Below are 22,018 nucleotides of genomic sequence, written 5' to 3'. Positions count from 1 at the left end.
TTCTCATATGCCTGTATGTATGTTCTCACAGTAGCATATCTAAAATGGATACACCTATATTCTTACTTTCTTTTCTATAATCATAATAACTGACCCAAACATAACTATTTCTGGGTCTGCTGTTATGTCTAAAACTTATTTTTGAGCCTTATGTTAAGACTAAAATTCATTTTATTCAAACAGCTGCTCCCCAAAGTAGTTATTTGATCATGGTGGTTTGTCTTGTTCCTGTAGTTTGTGGGGGAAGAGAAAAGCAAACTTCTAGATACTCTTGTTTTCTTAGGAGTGAAGTCCATCAGACTCACAGGACATTCAAGGATTGTCCTGTGACTGTCATCCATTTGATTGAGGCTACACTTTCGTTTAACAACACAGCCCAGAAAAGGAGTTATCTCAGGGAAGTCCACCCTACACAGGAGATAACCAAAGGAACACAATTCCTTGGAGATACACAAAACAAAGATGTCTCTGTCTGGTATCTCCAGGGCACCTCCTGTCCTCCAGCACTCACTTTTAGGGAGCAGGATGTAGACGCAGCTCACTTGAACTGCACACAGCCATGAGTATGTCACCAGACCTTGCTTGGCATCACTCAGTTTCCTGCTCTACTCTCCAGACAGGGGACCAGACATCTGTCCACTGTCCCACCTATGGACTCTGGAGCTACCAGCTTGAGCTATTACTTTATTGTTTAGTTATTGTACCCAGAGGATGTGGATGTCTGAAACTCTGCTATGGGAAACCTGGGGTCAAGATGGTGAGGAAATCTGGTGTGACTCTGTGAGTGGGGAGGTGCAGCTGTGAAGAGGCCTTAGTCCCAGCTCAGGTGGTGCAAGAGTGACTGCCAGAGTGGCTCCAGGTCAGGTGGGGAAGTTTCCTTTACATATGGCACAGCAAATTTACAAAGCCACATGTCCAGCTTTAACAGAGACAGGAGCTGACCACCTTTTAATAGCGCAACAGCTGTGCCCCGTGGAGAGGTGGCATGCCCAGCATCCAGCTCGGGACTGGTACCTGAATCCTGTCTGGTGGTGCTGGGTGAGCAGCTGGCTTTCTCCCTCTGTCCTGGCTGCCCTGGGTGCTCTGTGGGGACCCAAAGGCTGGGGGGACACTGGGGCCCTCAAGGGATGGTGAAATCCCTGACCTGTGGCTGGCCTCTGAACCTTGCAGGGCCAGGGCCAGGGGAGGAGTGGATAGGAAGCTGCCCAGTAGAAAAGGACCTGGGGGTGCCAGTCTACAGATAATGGAACATGAGTCAGCAGTGAGCCCAGCTGACCAAAAATGACAATGTCATCTTGGCTTGTACCAGAAATAGTGTGGCCATGAGCACCAGAACAGTGACCACCCCTCTGTACTGGGCACTGGTGAGACTGTGCTTCAAGTGCTGCTTTCAGTGCTGAGCAGGAAAGACACTGGGGTTCTGGAGAGAGCACAGAGAAGGAAAACATAATTGAGGAAAGGCTTGGAGCACAAGTCTGATGAAGAGCAACTGAGGGAGCTGGGGGTGTTTATCCTGTAGAAAAGCAAGCTCAGCGGAGATCTCATCACTCTCCATAACTGCCTGAAAGGAGGCTATAGTCAGGCCAGGGCCGGTCTCTTCCTCCAGGCAACCAGGGATACGACAAGAGGGAATGGTCTCACGCTGTGCTAGGGAAGGACATTAGGAGGAATTTTTTTCACAGAAGGGGGGATTAAAGTTTGGAATGGGCTGCGCAGGGATGTAGTAGTCACCGTCCCTGGAGTGTTTAACGAAGGACTGGACGCATTGCCACGGTTTAATCGACATAGTGTTCGGTCACAGGTCGGGCTCGATGACCTCGCAGTCTTTTCCAACTTAAAGGATACTGATGCATCGCTGCCGCGCTCCCACGCCCGGGGCAGGCGGGCGAGCCCCTGGCACAGCCCGACCGCGCCCCACAGCGGCGGAACCGCCGCACTGCGCAGGCGCCGCGCAGGGAAAGCCGGCTGGGGGAGGCGGGCCCTCGGTGCGCATGCGCCACGATCCACTCGGAGGCGGCCCCGCCCGCTGGTCCGGGCCGGGCCGGGCCGAGCACGGGGGTCTCGCTCCGCCGCCGCGCCGGGGACGCATTCAGGGGCGGCCAGCGGCTGCTGCCCGCGGGGAGCGCCCTGAGGCTTCTACCTGGTGCCGCCTGGGGCGGGGCGGGGCGGGGCGGGGCGGGGCGGGGCGGTGACCAGCACATCCCGGCTCCTTCTTCCTCGGAGCAACGGGGGTGGAGAGATAGGGGCTGGGGGAGGTTCTCTCCGCCTCCGTCGGAGGGAGCGGAGCGGAGCGGAGTGGAGTGGAGTGAGGGGAAAGGTGGGTGTCGGAGAGGGGCTGGGTTTTGGAGGGGCCGGGCTTGGGGTGGGGATATTCCCGAGGGCTGCTCCGCCAGGTAGTTGTGGAAGGAGGAAGCCGGCGGCCGTCACCGACCTGGAGCTGAGGGGCTGGGCGCTGCCGCGGGGAACTTTGTGGTACTCGGTGCGTGCGGGTCTCGCTTCCGTTCCCTTCCTCTTTCTCTCTTTTTCTCACAGCGCGGCCAGACTCGCGTTTTCCCCAGGGCCGTGGCCGGGGTGGGTTTCCCGCCCCGTGGGGGCCGTGGCCCCGCGCCCGGCCGCCCCGGGATGCGCCGGGAAGCGCCGCTCCGCGGGGCGGAGGTGGCGGCCGCCGCTCGGGGCCTGCGCTTGCCCGGCTGTTAAACTTTATTGCGGAGTTACCTTTTTTGAGGTAGTAAAAAAGGTCCTTTGGCGCGCGGGTTTCTTAGCGGTGAGTCGCAGTGAGTTTTTGGGTGTTTGGGTTTCACGTCGTAGGTGAAGTTTACTACGCCAGGTCTGGGGCGTGCTTGTCTGTAGCAGAGAAAGCGTCGAGCCTCTGCTCCTTGCCTGGTCGCTGGTGCTTGGTGGAAGTGCTTATGTGAAAGCGAACTGATTGACATCTATTCTGCAGGGTTAATCAATAATCAGAATGGTTATTAATGTAATGCATTTTTATAGACCTTACTGAAAGCCTTAACTATGCAGAAGATTGTTACAGGGTGACGTTGTGACACCATTGTCATCCTCAGAAGATAAAAATATTTTAAACAAGTCTGAAGTATTGTTCTCCCATTACTAGGATAGTGTGATGGTAGCTGGCTGTTGTATGTCTTGATAAACTTTTTCAGCTTGAAACTAAGTAATAAACTCAAGTTCATTGTGTGTACTGCCAACTTCCCTCACTGCATTTTAACTGAAAATGTGGTTGCTGTTATTTTTCCTTTACCTATACATGTTTCAAAATCCGGAGTCTAGGAAGCATGACCATAGTGGGAAATTCAGTTGTCCCAGGGAACTAACCTTGCCTAATGTTTATTTTTTTTTATCATAATCGTATGCAGAGGTGAAAATACAAGTACTTACTGAAATCAGCTTCCAACTTCATGCAAAGATGTAGATATTGCATACACTACCTTGAACTTGCATCCTGCATCTCAGTGGCATGTAAAATCTTTGCTATTCTTAAAATCTAGGTATTCTGATACAAAAGTTAAGAAGGCTTCTTTTTCCCTTGTGATTCAAAAAACTTCCTGATGTCTTTTAACACATTTTGTGGTAGAAGCCTTTATAGGGAGATGTGTTGACTAGACCAGTCTTTTATAAATGCTGATTAATCAAACAGCAAATTGTTTTAAGAGGTATCTTTTTTAAGAATTTAAATTTTAAAATGTACTGAGTAATTCTGCTATGTTCATCATTTTTTCACATTTTCTTTAAAACTGCATGTTGCAAAATTTCAGGAGAAAATTAGGGAAGTTCTCACTGGAGTGAGAATCTTTTTTTTTATTCATCTGTCAAATGTGCTTATGGAGGAACTTGTGACTTTATTTTTCCTTTGTTCTATTTGAGAATACAGGTCTTTGGGTTTTTTTCTTAAGTTGTGGAATTGCTGTCTAATGTAGGTGTATGATTCCTATGCTGTCATACACCTAGTATGATGAGTCCCTTTTGCCAAGTATTTTTAAAAATTTTCATAAAGGTTTTGTTATTTTATTCAAGAAAGTAGTGGAAAAGAGTCGTCTGTCAGTTGATGTACTGCCCTGAAATACTAATGAAGATACCTTAATATTGACATTGATTCTGCTTTGGGCAGAAATGACGCAGGTAAAGTATACATAGTTCTTAAACTGTACAAATCTAACATTGCAAAGTAGAACTTCCCTAATAAACTTCCTTTTGAGAGAGTAAAACAAAGACTATAGATACATTAAAAGTGAATCAACTGAGTGTTTTTAAAGAAATTTTTGGAAGTAGAGCCTTTGTGTTTCAGTGAAGATACAGGTGGTTGGTGAAAACTGCAAGTTTGAGTATGCTCTCAGATGCTAAGTGCTGCCTGTGACACTTCAGGAACACCAGGGGGTTTTGGGTGATTCGGGGGTGTTCTTTTTTTGTTAGAAGATGCTAAATACCTTCTGAGAATTGAATATCGTTGGTTGATCACTTAACTGTTAGTCAAAAATGCAGGCTGTTAAGATAGGTGTTGATTAAACTGCTCTAGTAAACCTAAAGTAAAACAAAATTTTTCATAAGCCATTTTGTGACTTTTTATTTTCAAGGTAATTTACTTAAAAAAAAAAAAAAAGAAGTAAAAGAGGAAAAATTGCATTTCCTCGCTGCTTTAATACAGAAATGGTGGCATCGGTTTATTTCTGTAGAGTGTTGAGGCTAATTTAGATCCAAACCTTAAATTTAATGAGGATGAGAAGATGTTTAAGTAAACACAGAGAAATAATTTTTATTTTTATCAGAAAACTTCTGTAGAAAGCTGTCAACATTTCAGTTTTATGGCAAAGAAATTGTCTCTTTATTTAAGCTTATTGTGTTAGCAGGAAAATGTGACACAAGTTAAACTGGTAAAATGCAAAGAAACCAGAATGGTGTGAACTGTAATTTTTTGTTGGCTATGAAAAGCAGACTAGATATGTACCTAGACCTATGGGTGTTTGTAATTGAGGTTAGTGGCTTCTTTAAGGGTTAGTAAGAGGGCAACTCAGAGACAACACTAAACACAGCAACTGCACTTTATTTTCAAATTAAATTCCGTCATTCTGGTTCCAGATTAAATCTTCAGGTAATAAGACTATGGAATTCTGGAAGCTCAAGCTTTTGAAGAGTCATCAACAACTTCCTTATTATTATCCATGGATTTCTGGCTCAGAAGCCTTTGTTTATTTATTTATATTCTATATAGAATTGCAGAGTTTACTTTTTCCTGTTGTTTCTTAAATACTAGTTTTTAACCCACATGTGCTTGTGGGAAACATGTAGTGTAGCCTAGTATGAATAAGGTTACCTCTCCTGAGCTTGGTCTTCACTCCCCAATCTTGTTTACTACTGCTAGCTGATATAATCAGAAATGGAAATCATCTCTCACAATCAGAAACATGAAAATAGCAAAATATAAACGAATCTTCTAGTTTTCCTAGCAGCTGTCAAATTACTGTTCATTTCATTTTGTCTGTAGTCAAGAAAATTGTTCTGCTTTGTGTACCCTGTCTGGGGAGACAAGCAGTTGATTTGGGTTCTACCACTGAGTATTTGTCAGGTTTTCTGCTGAACTTATCTGTGTTAAGTGATAAGCAAAGTATTTGTCAACTGTCTTTTAAAGGATATCCTGAATAAACAAAATCTTGTATCAAAACATGAGGATGAGAGTTAGTTATATAATAAAATCATGCCTGCAAGGTACATTTCTTAATTATTTTGCACTCACTAACTGTTGCATGTAATTGCACTCTTACTTTTGGGTTTCCTGCTTTTGACCATTGTATATATTTTGTACTTCTGGTTTCACTTGGTGCTGCATATTTTTAATGAAAGACTATATTTAAGAGACTTTTTTTCCTTTTTCTCATTTCAGCATGTGAAAATTGTACCTATTTCTTCAGGTCTGTGGATGTGAGTTTCACTTTGGTGTTGGAGGCAGTATTTTTGAGACACTTTGCAGAGTGGGTAAGTGAAAAAGCATTTTGTCTACTCCTCTTGACACCACTCTTCCCTGCTCTTGCTGTTTCCCTCTTGGCTGAAGTTGTTCAAACTCAGGTCTACTGCCAAAACAGCTGCACCATCCTCAGCAGTGCATTTCTGCACCTCCCTCATAGTGTAGCAACTGTCATATGTGAGCTGCATGATAAAATAAAGTATTCTGGTACTATGCTGCCTTGCCGTTGTTAGTCACTGCAATGAGAGCCGTGAAAACACAAGGGTGAGGAATAGTATGACTGCCTTTGCTCACTGCAGCCATAGATCAACTTAAACTGTCCAGGAAACCACACCCTGAATTTCTTGTGAAAGCCAATGGAATGAATGCTCATATGATTCAATAAACCAACCATTATCTTTGCAATTAACTTCCTTAATCATGCTGAACTGCTAGTAATTTAACTTGTTGCCATTCTTCTGTTGCTATTCTTATTCATGAAAAGCCATGGTGTATTGCAATGGCTTTTAAAGTCAAGGAGAAGATAAATCATTATTTCTGTAGTGAGTAGTAGAAGCAAAGGAATAAGAATTGTGTTTGCATAGGTACACTCTCTGAAAGTGTGCATACTTCATACCAGTGCACAGTGTATGATGGGCTCAGTGATCTCTATTAGGATCTTACAATTTAAATGACACATTACTGTTTTCATGGAAGGTGGATTGCATTAATGACGGAAATATGGATGATCCAAAACCAGTTCATATAGGCAGAAATCAAATCATACCATGTTGTCTGCTTTAGGTGGGACCAGACTGTATGGCAAAACAGGGAAATGATAAGCCTTTCCTTGTCTGTCAGCTGCATGGTAGCTACAACTGAAGTGGCACATGAGAAGGATGTGACAAAATTCTAGAGTATTGCTCCAGCTATTGATCCAGCTTAGTAGATGATTCCTAGACTGCACTGCTTTGGAAAGGACAATAAACATTTTTTTAAAGCAAGAATTCAAAGCACTTTTTTGCACATGTCCAGAGTGATAACATAACTCAAGCACTGCATTTGAATGTGTAAATTATGTTTCAACACTTTGAGATACTCTCCTATTTTAAAGGTATTTTCCAACCTAAATGATTCTGTGATTCTACATGTCTTCAGGCTTTTAACCATCATGTTTTCTAGGTTAAAAACAAATACTGTTCAGCAGTTAGCAAGAAATGCATGATGGTGCAGTGATCCCAAAGACCACTGAAAATTAAAAGAATATAGCATCCAAGTATTTTATTGACTTGTAACATTAAGAAGTGATGTAATTTAATTAATAAGTTACATGTAGTCCCTCTTGGTGTTTTTAGGCCTTCTTTGTCTTTCCTGATTGTGCTCAGATTAATTAGGATTTTGTTTCTCTTTTTTTGTTTGGTTTTTTTCTGTAGGTTTTTTGCTGGTACACTTTCTCACTTTATTACACATGATACTGAATTCATTTTCTTACTCTTTTGATTTGTCAGTTCATCTGTTTCTATTTTCTAGTCTCTAGTTTGTCTTTCTTGCTCCATGTATACAGACAAGCTGTTTGTTCTGGTCTTATGTTACCAGGAAAGCTACTCTGGCTTCATGTCTGTTCCTTCCCCTTCATCTCAGTTATCCATCCTTTCCCAAAATATAATCGATGTTGGAGTAATTAATGGGAAGTTATTCAGTGCCATCAGTATATGACCTTGGACATGATGGAAGTTGTAATGCAAAACTTAGTTTCTCTGGAGGAAACTTCTTGAACTCAAAAGCAGGTGATATTCTAGTTTGTCATTTGATTTCTGACCCTGTAAGAAACGTTTTTGTGTGTAATAAAACCTGGTAGAGAAACTGAGTTGTCTTAATTGTCATTAGTTTGAAATTCTGTCATAGAAGAGTCTTGTTTCTATATAATTTTCTTTTACTGTGTACATCTCTGCTTGCAAAGGTACAATGGTTTTCTGAAATAGAAAACAAATGTATGGAAGTAAAATTAAATGCTTTTAAAGTGTGAAAGTAGCTTGGAAATACCTCTATATTGCTGAATATTTCCTGCAGTGCTCCATAACATACTGTCCATAGGGAAATCGGACATCTTGCTCATAGTAATTTTGTCTTGCTGTTGATGTCACATATCAACTATACATGTATATATTTATATGTATATACTGTAATGGGACTTCTGTGCCTATGAAAAGGTCACTGTATACTGTTCCTCTGTAGCATCTGCACTATATAGCTTGTTTTTGGTGTATAATGGTTGCTCTCTGTAGGGCTGAACATTGGACAATAAATGCAATCTTTGGTGTAGAATCCATAAGCAGTAACATTGTAATTCGTTAGAATTTTTTTATTTTTGTGAACTTTATTTTGGACACAAAAGTTCATCTATTTTGTGTACAAAATGATATTTTTAGTGCATGTGTGTGACAAGTGTAGTCTAACATGTTGTGAAGGATCTTATGTTCTCTCAGAGGAGCTATTTATCATGGCACAGATTGCCATTTCAGTGTGTACCTTAAAATATAATATGAGAGTAACTCAGAACACACACACACACACAAAGCAGTGTCTCAGCAGGATCCAGCGTTCTCAAAGCATGCAATCCAAGATAAGATTTGAACTGTCCTAGACTGAAAAGTGTTAGTCGTTCAATTTTTAACCAAATGGCCAAATTTAAAACTGTAGACTGTAGTATTTTATAAAGCACAGAGTATTAATAGGTTGCATGAATTTGATTATTGATAAAATTTAGGTGTTGTATTTGCTTCATAGGGTTTCTTCTCCAAATCATGTTTCTTGCATAGCTGGTTGTATGTTTTACTGTTAAATCACTTCATAGTATACTTTAATCAGGGAAAACTAATTTTTTTACCAGCTGACTTGTGTGTTCCATTGAGAGGTGGAAGAAATGAAGACTGTTAGATGATGTATCACTGTGAAGTAAAACTGAAGGGAAAAGTTCATGTTGTGTAACTAATGTAATATTAGGTGCAGGATTGAGCAAGGGGAAGGAGAAGTCCTTGGTCCATGTATACTGAAGAGGTGAAGCATTCATTTCAATAAAAGATGCATGTTTTCTGGATATAGGGCATAATGTAAACAAAAACAGGGGTTTATTGATGCTGTGCTATCTCCTGAGTCTGCCAACGGGCTGAGATTATGACTTTCCCTTCCCTTACTGTATTAATATGGAAACTTTTATCTAAAGGATGATCCTTACAGGGACTAGTTTGTTATGAAGTTTTCCAAAAGATGATGTGGAGGTGGCCCCGAGAAACACAGACCACCACATGAGAGTATTTCTCAGAGTGAGAAACTGATAAGAAACATTATTAAGGAAGCAGAGAGGAAACCAAATACACACAAGACAGAAAGCATCAGAGCTGTGGGATTCATAGGTTTGATCATGTTTTCCTTGCATACAACACTACTCTTCTAGAAAGCATTAAGGAGTAATTAAATATTCACCTTGTAGAAATATTGAATCTACTGTTGAACTTGAGCCAAATCTTTCACCTGCTAGAACAAGAGCTTATTCAACTCAGTTTGTGTGATGCACATCATCAAACAGACTTCTATTACTTTCCAGCCTCTTTAGTTTGAGTGTGTAATTCTTAGAGCATTTAGTCCTAGATTTAAATAATTGTTTGTGCATATAAATTTTCCTTTAAAAAATGTAAAAATTACTCTCTTTTGTATGAAATTTTAAATTGTGAAACAGAAAATTCTATAGTCAAAAATCATACAGTCAGGAATACACACCTTTAGAGTTTCACAGTTAATTTGAGACTGGAAAGATTTTTTTTTTTTTTTAACTATTTGTAAGACACTAAAAATTAAGTTTGATCAATCATTTAACTTCAAAGCATGAAACTACTTTATCTGTTAAGAGTCAAGACTTTTTGGTATCTTCCTGTGAATCTGTGATGGTTTTTGGATACATGGGAAGTGAGTTTGCTCCTCCCCTCACCCTCCAATGTTATTTTCTTAAACTAAGCTGTGTATATTTGATCCTGCCAAACAATAGGAATCAAAGTAACAAAAGCAGATGTCTTTTATGCTGCAAGGTAGAGCTGCTGATAAACACTATCCTGGAATTTTTCTGTTTCCAGAAGGAACTAGAGTTAAAAATGGGTGCTAAAAATGATGCTTTAGATAGCAATTTTGCAGAATATTTTGTGATCCAACCAGTTGTTTTCATTCTCTTTCTTCGTGCTGTGCAAGTTAAACTATTTCCTTTGCAAGAGAAAAAAAATAATCCACAGTTCATCACATTTTCTCTTTTATCACAGTATTTTTCTTTCTCCCTTTAGCTGCTTACCATTACCTTTCTGTAATTTGCTAACATCTTTCAAATTTTTTTCCAACTTTTTTAATACATGTTGTTACATAGCATAAGAGTTGTTACAGATCTCTTAGCAGTTGATTTAAGTGGAAGAATCTCTTTTATATCCTTTCTCATATTAGCTCTTTTGTTAAAACCCCTCTTGAGTTTTGCTGTTACCGTATTACTTGGCATTAGTGTCATGGTTTTGTCCTATTTCTTTCAGATCTACTCCTTTATTTTAACTTTTAAGAATAAATGATAAATCAGATTGTGCAGTTATGATAGTTTGTAAGGCTATGTAAATTTTATTCTGACCAAGTTCAAGAGAGACAGATTATTGGTGGTTTATTTGGGGTCCTGGGTGTTAGAGCATGACTTGTGCATGGTAAAGTATAAAATGATGCAAAACCCTACACGGAGTGGCATTGTATAGATACGTTTGTGACTTTAAGTATAAAATCTTTAAATTTAAAGCCAAGTCTCTTCATCTGTACAGCACTTAATTCTGTATAGTGTTTATTTTCCTATATTCACTTTCTTATTAAGAATTATAATTAAGACCTTTAGTAAGGAATGTGTTAAGTGTTCTATTGATAGTTGGGAAAAGGTATATATGTGAAAAAAATATATTGTGTAACGTAAGTAAATTTTCTTCACAAAAACCTGTGATAACTCCTGAGGAAAACTTAATTTTCATATATTTAAGGCTTAAGCTGGCTAGAAAGCATAAACATCAATCTTTGTTTTTAGTAAAGTTTGTATTTATACTGCCAGAAAACAGTATTATTGGAAATTGTAAAATGATGATATCACAAAGAAAAGCATCTTTGATGACAGTTTCAAAGAAAACTCTACGTCTGCCATGATGCCTGCTGGATCTCTGGAATATTCACAGTGGTGTTTGGGTTATTGTCCTTTTGGATGAGCTTAAAAGCCTTCACACTAATAGAGGTATTTCTGACTTTAAGAATCAAAATGCGTATTTTATATTCATTAAAAAACTAAGCTTGTCACTCTTAATTTTACAGTTTTTGATAATCAGCTCTCAAGGTTGCTTTTGCATGTTTTGCATCTTCAAGAGGAAAATGTTATTTCCTTATGTTCTTGCCCTGTAACTAGCATAAATGCAAAGTACATTATATTTTTCTCTTAACATTTTAATTACTGTTCTGTAACTCTTTGAAAGTGTCCAGTACCTCGTGACTGGTACAGGAGGGAGCCTCAGTAGCTGACAACAGAGGCAGTGGAGCCAGCTGTGTTTCTGGCAGACCCAATGGGTGTCCAAAGCTACAGAAGAGCAGCTATTGCTGCTAAGACAGTGCTTCTGGGGTGGCTGGTGACCAGCAGCTTGAGCCTGTGCTTGATGGTTCTCTTTATAGTGAAGGAAAGGAAGCTTGCTTGTTTGTGGTCATTGCCTATAGTATCCTTTTTCAGCTTACTGAAATGGTAGGCTTTATATGTGTACGATCAGTTCATTTTTAATACAAATATATGGTTTTGAAATTTCCTGTAGTTTGCCTCTACTTTCTTTGAAATCTTTTTATTTTGGCATCAACAGCATTGTACTTCATATTAAATCCCCGTTTTGGAAGCTGCATATTTTTTGCAAACATGAAAGAGGAAGAAAGAGTAAATGGATATAGCAATTATTTAGAGACATGCTGCAGAAGTAGAAGATAATGGAAATTTTCACTCTTTTCATGGCCCCCAGCTTTTGTTTTCGCAATCAGATTCTATAAAAATTAATAAAGTATGCAGTAGAGCAGTTAGTTTAAATATAACTATGGTTTATTACTGGTATAGCTTGAAATTACTATGTTTTGAAATTTGCCCTTTTGGGGGAAATTTCAAGTAATTAATTTATTTGCCACATAAACTCTTGCAGACAAAATGTGCAGTTTTAATTTACATGCATGGAGAGAGGAACTTTTTGAAATAATTATTTTCCCTTAAAATTGCCTATGCTCTTTTTTCATAATGAAACATATGATCATACTCTTCCTTATTGTTGTCTTAAAAATAATACCATAGAAAGATGACTAGCTAAATTCTAGGAAAACCATTAGTACAAATATAAGTTTCCCTGGAACTCTCCCATTTTTAGTTGAACTGAACTGAGTAATTTTTGACTTCTAGAAAATAAAAGAGAAAGAAAATATTGCAGTTGAAAGCTGAGGGGAGGGTAATAAGGGTGTTACTTATAGCTATTTTTTAAATTAAAGGATTGTTTATCAGATTCAGTGATTCCAGAAGTAATGCGAAATAGATGCCTGCCATAATTTTAGCATATGGATATGTTCTAAAGAAGAATTTTGCAGTACTAGACTTACCCGTCTGTTTCCAACTATATTCTACTCACAAAGATTTTAGAAGCTTAGAGTTGCTGACTTTCAGATGTTTGTTTTATGCTTTCGCTATGAACGCGGTGGGTTTTATCCTGGAATTGGAGTATAATTTCCATAAATTGCTATCAGACTTCTAAAAATTGTAGAACAGGTGAAGCAGTTTCAGGACAGGCACCTATTGCTGTAGTCAGTCGTGCAATATGCCTTATTAGTCAGGGAAATTGATGTGGTAGGTACAGAAGGATACTTTTCTTTAACCTATCATCGAGTGCCACACTTTGGGGTGGGCTCTTATTGGTCTGTTTACTCAGCATTATAGATGTTACCCGTTTTTAAAGAAATGTCCAAAATCAAATTAAGCTTTCTAAGAAACTGGTTTCTAGTTCCTTCTCAGTAATACAAGGAAATAATTAAGTTTATTCTAGATTTAGTTAATCTAGCTGTAGCTGTTATATTTCTCTTATTTTACTCGTCACCAAGTAATAATTCCCAAAAAATGTAAAGATGCTGCCTTGCAGTAGGAGAGGTGGAAAGTCTTACGGTGTAAAAAAAACAAGTCTTAAGATGTTAGATGATTCATATGGAATGATGGAAGGTGTGCAGGAACAGAGGAGGATATTGCAGCCTTGGTTTGGTAGCTGTCCTTGTTTTGAACAATTCCATTTGCCTCATTTAGCAGTCTAAAAGAGGGAATATTCACCATGTAATTGGTCCAGTCCTGGCACTCGGAAGGCACGGGCTGCTTTCTGTGAAGTAGGCTTTGTGCTGGAAGATGTGTTTATATGGGAAAGGTTAGGCAGTGTGGTTACTTGTCCTGCCTGCCTCTTCATTTTCACTGTGTGGCCTCACAGAGAGCTGGTGCAAACTCATTGAGATTAAGCGGCTATTTTACCCCACATAGTTGTGCTGTGAAAACTGCTGGACTTAAATCGTGGATAACTAAGAAGTAACCAGTGGAAATCTTGTATACAGAGAGAGATTAGGGACATAGTAGGACTCTCTAGCCTCTGTAGAAAGATTCAATTGGAATCCTGTAAGCCATTGTCTTGGGCACAGTACCCTCTTGTGTGGACTTTTTCAGCACTAAAGGCCTTGCAAACCCGTTTACCTCAGCAGTCTTTAGCAGATCTTTGTCATCACATTAAATGCTTTATGTTACAAAGTATTTTAAAAATATCTCTTTCATCTCTATGTGGGAAAGAAAGAGATTGAACCAAAGGTCTTTACAGACTTAAATTTTGTAATTTCTTTGTGTATTCTGTATGAGCAGAATTGTGAAAACATTGAAGAGGTAAATGTCATCTTTTTCATTAATCCAGAATATCTCAAACATACACATTTTGTACTTCAACTTGCACAACAGCCATGATGTCAGTTCATCTTTGCAATCTCCTAGAACATTTTTGCTTTCAGTCAGTGACTGAGAAGGTTTATAATTTATAAGCCAGCTAAATAAGGAGATGATGAAAAGCATCTTTTTGGTATTCTTGTACTTGAGAAATACCTTGGTCAGCCACTTGCAAAAACAGTGGCATTCCTAGTAGTTTTCATATACCACATCCTTCCAAGAGGTATGCTATAGTTAATAAATGTGCTGTAATTGTACGAGTAGGTATATAACTTAGTATGGATACAGAAAGTTAAAAAATGGAACAGTGTTTCATTGGAACATTCAGATAATTAAAAAATAACCATAATCTTCAGGTAAGATTCTAAATTCTTCTGTAAGAAACTGAGTTTTGTAGTCAGGGCTCTAGATTTAGGAAGCCTAGGCCACATCAATTATTCTACCATGTCTTGATTTAAACTTTGCTTTATTTGGTTTTTAATGCAAACATAGTTGAAAATATGACAATTTATAAATAATCCTCGTATCAGGCTGAAAATATGAAGACAGTTATGCATTGGAAATTATGATGGTTCCCAGTATTGTATGAAGGCCAAAGCTTTGTTGATCTTTTATTAAACCAAGTAAAACAATTGCATACGTGATGAGCTTGGAGTTTAAAGAGTCCCTTTGTGTTTTGGCTACTGTAGTGGGTTAATGGTTGTCAGTGTAATAGCAAAATCTAGGCAACTGTCTTAGAATATAGTGGCTGAATGATGTGTCAGTTTTAAGTACAGGCAAATGTCATGGATGAAGGATGTAATCTTGGTATAATTATTCTGTTGAAGCTGGTTTAGTCTACCATCCTGGACTAGCAGCTCATTGTGTGCTGCAGTGAGCTACAGCTTCAGTTTTATGGATACAGGCCAGTTGCACAGAGAGTTGTAACGCAGGTCACTCCAGCCATCTGAATTGTGTTTCTTTGTGTGTGTGCTAAAAATGGAAGAGATTGGAAGATTATCTTCTAAAAATATGAGGTGTGGTTTTTTTTTAATACCAGTGTATATAAAATTAAATATGAAATTGAAAGATATGTTGAACATGGTAATATGCCTGATTTTTTTCACAGCCTTCTGGAAATAGGCAGAGATTTCTTCTGTTGAATAAATGGTAAACTAAAAACCAAATTAAAGCCTCCACACCAGGAATTGCATCACTTTTTCTTCTTGGCTTCCAGTAGATAAAAGGAAGGCTAGATGTAATAATGGACCATCATTAATACCTTTTACTATATCTGCACATACAGCTTTTGTTTAATTAGCATGATATGCATTTTACAATCAAAATATGCGCTTTTGGTGCAGCACCTGAGTGCTGGTATACTCAATATACTGCTAATAAGAGAAAATTGTATCAGTATTGCCTGTTAATTATATTCTAGTATCGGTGCAAGTACGGTGTGATACACATAACGTCTAGTAACCATTTAACTGATATTTCTTTAAAATACAGGGTTTATAGTTTTTAGTTCCCTAATTGTAAAAATGATGTTGCTGTTTGCCACAATTAGATATTATATTTGAATATACTGTTAAGATGCAGTTTTATGCAGTTAAAATATGTCTCTACTGTTGCTGGAGAGGAATGAACATACTTATGTGTTGTTCCATCCCGTATTAACACCTATGCTCCTTCATGAGCAGCTAAATTTGACTGAAAGGGTTTTTAAGCACCCTAGCTTAATCACAATCTTCTGTTGTGAATGACTTTCCCACACTATGAAGCAGCAGGAGCACATGATTAACAAGCATGAAGGGAACCTAATTGCTCCTTAAAGTACAGACCGCATATAAGCCAGTACTCTGAGCAGTGTTTTTGCAGCCAACACAAAAGCATGATGGCTTATCCCATACCCCTTTCTTTGCAGAGGATCCTGCCACTTCTTAATCTCCTTTTCAGCTGAATAACTAATCTAACTCACCTTAGAATGCTGGCAGGCTGGAGGATTGATTTAATCTCAAAGGAAAACTCTTTGGCACTGGTCTTCATGCAAGATAAACAGTTCATATGCATACTGGACCAAGGGCTATGGGAAGTTCTCTTTCCGCCAAAGTGATGAGAAGCTGTTTGGATTAATTTATCCCGTCTTGTAGAATCACTCCCTTGGTCTCTATTTTTCATTAAAATACTTTTATGGAAGAGTGTGGTGAAAGTTTCAGGAAACTTAACTGCCTTTTAGAAGTGTTTTACTAGCTTGTTTATTGCCAGCATTTTGAAGATGATGCTTGGCTGGAATATTACAGCATAAGTAAATGGGCATAACTGGGGCTAGATGCTGATTTTTGAATGAAGGACCTGTAGTACTCTTCTCTGTCAGTAGTTAAAGCCTCAAATTGTTAATACTCTTAAAGCAAGTACTTTGATCTTAGTCCTAAGAATTTGATGGTAAGTCATATGTATTAAAAAAAAATGTTTATTTTCTTAAGGATGTGTTATTCTTGGTCTTTTAAAATGTGAACTGTAGTGGGATAGATTTAAATATGAAGTGTAACACAGCTGAATTTGCTAAATTGTTGGCGTTTTTTTTTTCCTGAAAAATAAGTTCCTGGCTGTTGTGGGTAATGTGTATAGGAAAGAGATGTTCTTAGGAAGAATAAGTAAAGCTTTTATATTGAGCTTTCTCTGTAATAGCTTTTACTAGTAATCTTGTCTTTTATTTCTTAGTGTGGTCCCGGCAAGTGTCTTCTGCTGTCAGTAACAGACTTTTTACCATGAGCAATTCCACTCCAACTACAGGTATACATAAAAAAAAAAAAAAATCAAAGTTCTTCAACTTTTCTTTCTCTCTTTTTTTCTCCCCTTGTTGTTTTGTGTGTGTTTGTGTTGAGGAAGATGCAATAAATGTGTATGTTTACCTGTAGTTTTAGATCAGACAAGAAGTTGAAAGTGAGAGAAAGCTGGTACAGCTTTTGTTAATATTACTTCCAGCATTAGGTGTACATGGAGTGTTACTGACCAGTGGTTGCATAAATTAACTTTATGCCAAATAAATTAATTAAATCCTGACATAGGCAATTGCCTATCAGCAGTGGTTTCCAAATAAAATATTTTATATCAGGGCAAAGGACAGAGCAGATTATCTTTTGGTGAGTGTCTAAGACTTGCTGTATTTTCAGTAGGGAAGAAGGAGGAGTCTGAGGAGCTAGCTTGAAGATATATTTCTTTTTCATTTCTTTGACTTGTGCATGTCAGGTTGTTTATACTTCTGCTGATCAATTCAATGGGATGTCCAAATGTTTCTGCTTGGTTTGGAATAGCATTAACTTATAGCTCAGCAATGTAATATCTGAAAAATATATTATTAATTAAGAGAACAGTAACTGATCCTTCACAGTGGTATCCAAGATGCCTAAAAGATATAGAGGTTTTTGGGATATATTAGTAGGCATTCTGATTAATAATAATATAAATCTAAAATTAAATATAATCACTGTTGAAATGCATGTTTTTACTTAATACAGCTGCTTCAGCTGCAGAACTTAGTTTTTGTTGTTATGTTTAGGGTTTTGGGTTTTTTGGTCTGGTGGGTCACATACCTAAAACCTGTACCTCTCTACCTCAGGTTACTCAGAGAATACATTTGTATCAGTCATGAACTGCAACTGTAATTAGCTTCCCTGTGTGTATCAGGAATCAATTTTCTCTTTGTTCATAAGGCTTCTTTTGGTCTGTCTGAAAGTGTTTTTTACTTTTACTCAATTGAGTGTACAGTTTAGAAAAATAATCACCTTGGCTTGCTTTAAAGAATTATTGAATCAATTTTGAAATTTGGATGCTGGAAGATAAAGATAGCTATCACTCTGCATCAAAATTAGTATCAAACTGCAGCTGGAGAAAGGAGTGTAGTTTAAAAATCTTGGAAGTTTTATATTTGAGATGTGCCAGCGTTTATTGCCGATTTCATAACTTAGCTAAGGTTTTGCAAGAGAAGAACGTCAGTAGTTTGCCACTTAGCTCCATTTTTGGCACCTCTTACAATGTGTCAGAGCCTGGAAGATGCTGCTTCTGCAAGAGTCTCCCATATTAAACTAAGAGGAAAATTCATCCTAGGCTTCATTTCCTGCTTTCTTTAGTCAAGCATTCCTTGACTTAGTCTAAGTCAGGGACATCTTGCCCATTTTGAACCTGAAAAGTAACAAAATTGGTTGTTAGAGTTTATTAGTAATATGTCCTTTCATGGCTTGATACCAAATGTGATTAATATGGTCATGTTTGTCCTAAAATTCACATTTTTCAGAATGCATACAGAGCATGTGAAATTTCTTGATGGAAAAAGCAGCACATAACAGACTTTTCAGTTTTGCAGGTGGAAGAATTATTACATGTGGTATGTCTGGGGCTTTGATCATCCAATTTGAAATTTTGCAGGCTTCCACTAATGAAAAGACCCTCTGTAAATGTCCTTATCTAAAATGACTTGTGTGAACCAGTTCTCAGCCTTAGACTGTATGCAAAACCTACAGCAAAATCTGAAATTTCTTATAAAGCTCATACAGAAATTTCTTCCCAATCTTTTCTGTTTTTCCTTGGAAGACTAAATACAACATATTAGGTATTAAGGCTATGTGTCTTGCAACTGCTTCTAGAACAGTATGCTTATTCCACATGTGGTGGTCTACTTAAAAGAGCTCTCAAGGATGCCGAGTAATGTTCTTGAAATGTAGTCGTGGGTCACTTACCAATCCAGATCAGTCGCTTACAGGATCCAAATAGGCATATGTTCAAAAAAACCCCACTTTTGGCAGTGTCAAAGTGGTAAACTTCCGAGTCTGTATGGATTTCATGCTACCTTTTTCAAAAACTATAAAATTTAAAATGATTTGGAACAGCAGGCTTTCTATAATAAAGTGAAAACAAACCCCAAACCTTGAGTTAGTAACTCAATCACAGAAAGATTAGTTGGTGATAAAAGAAAAATAAAGGTATTGCCTCTCAATTACAATTTTCCTCTTTCCTGTGTAACTGATATTTTGTAAATATTTTATGTAGGCTTTTGGGATGAGGTTACTGGTCTCCCATTTAAAAAACCAAAGCAACAGCAAACCAAAAACAAATCTCCAGAAAATAAACAAGTCCAAATCAAAGCCAAACATACTCCACCCTCCCCTTGCTATCAAGATTTGAAATAGCTGATGTCTTCTTACACGATCCCTTTGATAGATATGAAATATTCTTTCTTAAGGTTCAAAGAACTATCCCTAAGTCAATGTCAGTGCTGTGGCAGTAGTCTCTCTCCTTTAGGTTTTGCTGTGTACACTGTGCAATGGGTTTGTCTTGTTTACTTGTCTATTTCCCTCCCTAAAATATTTTAGATAATGAGAAGAAAAAAAGTAAAGGAAACAGATTGCCATGTTCTCCTTCACGTGTTCTTCATATTCGTCAAATTCCAAGTGGTGTTACTGGAACAGAAGTTGTTTCATTAGGTCTCCCTTTTGGCAGAGTAACCAATGTCTTGATGCTAAGAGGAAAAGGTCAGGTATGTTGTTTTCAGTTTGAATAATGAGCAAGACTGAAGATGTGGTTCATATTATGATAATTTTGATCTTGTGCTTGAGTGAATGATTGCAACAATGTCAAAATATTTCATTGATAGCAGAAGATTTTAATATTTTTAAGTATGAAAGGATGTTTTGAAATTTATTTTAAACTTTTAATATGCTTTTGGATTAAATAATGAACTAGAAATTTGTTGAAAATATTGCTAAACATTGTATCTACTTTGTGAGAACATACAGGTAATCAGGAACATGTCTTCAAAGAGCCTGCCTACTTAAGTTACTAACTTGCATTTTAATTTTTTGACATCTGTTTAATCCTGCTAGATGTGACAGAATAGTTTATCATGAAGAAACAAGAAATCTTGAAAATAGTAAAGGTTCGTTAAAAAAATTGTCTGCAGTACTGAGCTGGATTAATAAAGGGCATAAACTGATGGTTGCTTAATGTTCTGTTCCAGCGTTTTCAGTCAGTATCCCTATCAGCTATCTAGGTAATAGTGCTTGGTTTCAGGAATTTAACAAATTATTTAGCCGTGTGGTACTTTTAGCCGTGTTGTTTCCCTTATGTCATACTTATTTCACGTCATCTTAAGTGACGTAGTGTACTTACAATGTAAAACTCTCTAAGAAAATGCACAAATTGAATAAAACAGCCCCATAAGTGTGCACACACAAATGCATTCTAATGCTGAAAAAAATCTGTATTGTACTTGCACGTAATCTTTTTCTAGTGGGAGTGGAATTGGGAAAAAATGATGCTTTTTTTCTCTCTTGTAAACAAAAACAGCATTGAAATCAGCTATTTATTGGTTGCAGGCATTTTTGGAAATGGCCTCCATAGATGCTGCTGTTTCTATGGTGAACTGCTACACTCCTGCTCCTCCCCACCTCCACAATCAACCAGTTTATATTCAGTATTCAAATTACAAGGAACTTAAGACTGACAATCAACATAATCAGATTGTAAGTACAATATTTCCATTTATCAGGATATAATTGTGTGAGTTGTGAATGCACGTATTAATACAGGAAGTATTAAGGCCTTTTCTGCTTCTCACATTGTCCTGCCAGCGAGAGTGCACAAGAAGATGGAAAGGGTCTCAACTAGGACAGTTGATCCCAACTTACCCAAGGGATGTCCCACACCGTAATGATGTAGGGCTCAACACTGAAAGCTGGGGGAAGGATGGTGAGGAAGGGATGTTCAGAGTCGTGGTCTTTTTCTTTCCAAGTAGTTGTTATGCTCAATGAAGTTCCTACTTTCTTGGAAATATTTAAACACCTCTCTGCCAATGGGGGAGGTATTTAAACACTTAGTTTTGCCTTAATTGCACATGCAGCTTTTGCTTTGCCTCTTCAACTGTCTGTAAGTGAACCCATGTAACTGAAAACTGAGTTTTCTCAATTCCACTCTTCCAATTCCCTCTCCCCTTGTGCTTAGGGAAAGTGACTGAGCAGTTTTGTGGCACTTTGCTGCATACCGGGGTAAAACCACAACACTAGTAAATAAACAGGTTACTCTTCACTATACCAGTAGACAAATCCTGATATATATGATTTCAATAACTTCTTACAAGCAGAGGTTTCTCAATATCTGTAAAATTATTGTGGAAGAGCTCAAGTTCAAAATTAGTTCATCATGATGGCCATGACATCAGGTGAAGGTGGCAGGAGGACTGCTTATATGAACAAGGATCTCCTGACTGGGCATAGAAAAGTTGGAATCATGAACAGGTGCCCCAAGAGGATTATAGAGCATTATGTGAACAGGCAGGGATATGGTTAGGAAAATCAAAGGCGACATGGAGTATTGAATCATGTTTCTGATGACAGATGTGAAAAGTGTGAAAAGCAGCAGGTTTGGTTACTTGAAGTGTATCAGCAGTAGAAGTGAGATTTTTTTTTTGTTTTTTTTAAATATGTAGACCTGCTGCTGAATGGGGCAGGGACAAAGAAGGTGGAAAAGGCTGATTTACTGAGAACTTCTCAGCAGCCTTTCTTGGTTAAGATTTGCCTTTGTTTTTACCAAGCGCATAGGAACAGTGAGAAGTCTTGATGAAATAGAGTAGAATCACATTAGAGAACATTTAAACTAATTGGATAGACAAAAAGTCCATGGCCCATTAAGATACAGTTTTGAATGCTGAGGGAGCAGATTGATATCATTGCAATGCCACCGTACAATCTTGAAAATGTTGTGGCGGTTGTAAAAATTACTGGGGACTACAAAAAAGAAAATCCTTCCCTCCTCCTATCTTGAGGAAAGACAAGGAAAGATGAGGAAGTAGAAAAAGATCTGGGCAACCACTGCTTGATCAGCCTTATTTTGGTCCCTGGGTAAGGAATGGAGCAACTCATTCTGGAAACTGTCTCCAGACATTCTAAGGAGAAGAAAGTGGTAGTTATCGTCAAGCACAGGTTTTTTTAAAGGATGTTATGCCTGACCAATGTGATAGCCTTTTATTGCCAGATGACTGGATTGGAGGACAAGAC

General features: G+C 38.2%; 1 protein-coding gene across 5 annotated transcripts in view; it reads left to right on the top strand.

The window, feature by feature from the left end:
- Positions 1-2,023: 2,023 nt before the first annotated feature.
- PTBP3 (polypyrimidine tract binding protein 3) overlaps positions 2,024-22,018 on the top strand; it is a 45,271-nt gene continuing 25,276 nt past the window's right edge. For 3 of the 5 annotated variants that reach the window (XM_079331652.1, XM_079331651.1, XM_079331648.1), the window contains exons 1-5: positions 2,403-2,472; positions 5,894-5,985; positions 16,692-16,763; positions 19,340-19,503; positions 20,342-20,488. In XM_079331652.1, the coding sequence (XP_079187778.1) occupies positions 16,739-16,763; positions 19,340-19,503; positions 20,342-20,488 (336 nt within the window). In that variant the 5' untranslated portion in view covers positions 2,403-2,472; positions 5,894-5,985; positions 16,692-16,738. Of the gene's footprint in view, positions 2,318-2,402; positions 2,473-5,893; positions 5,986-16,691; positions 16,764-19,339; positions 19,504-20,341; positions 20,489-22,018 lie in introns of those variants that run through there. The other 2 variants (XM_079331649.1, XM_079331650.1) reach the window with 2 other exon arrangements.

The sequence above is a fragment of the Erithacus rubecula genome, assembly GCF_903797595.1.
Source record: "Erithacus rubecula genome assembly, contig: SUPER_Z_unloc_6, whole genome shotgun sequence".
Taxonomy (NCBI): domain Eukaryota; kingdom Metazoa; phylum Chordata; class Aves; order Passeriformes; family Muscicapidae; genus Erithacus; species Erithacus rubecula.
The sequence above is the reverse complement of the archived record's forward strand: the minus strand, read 5'-3'. Positions and strand labels throughout refer to the sequence as shown.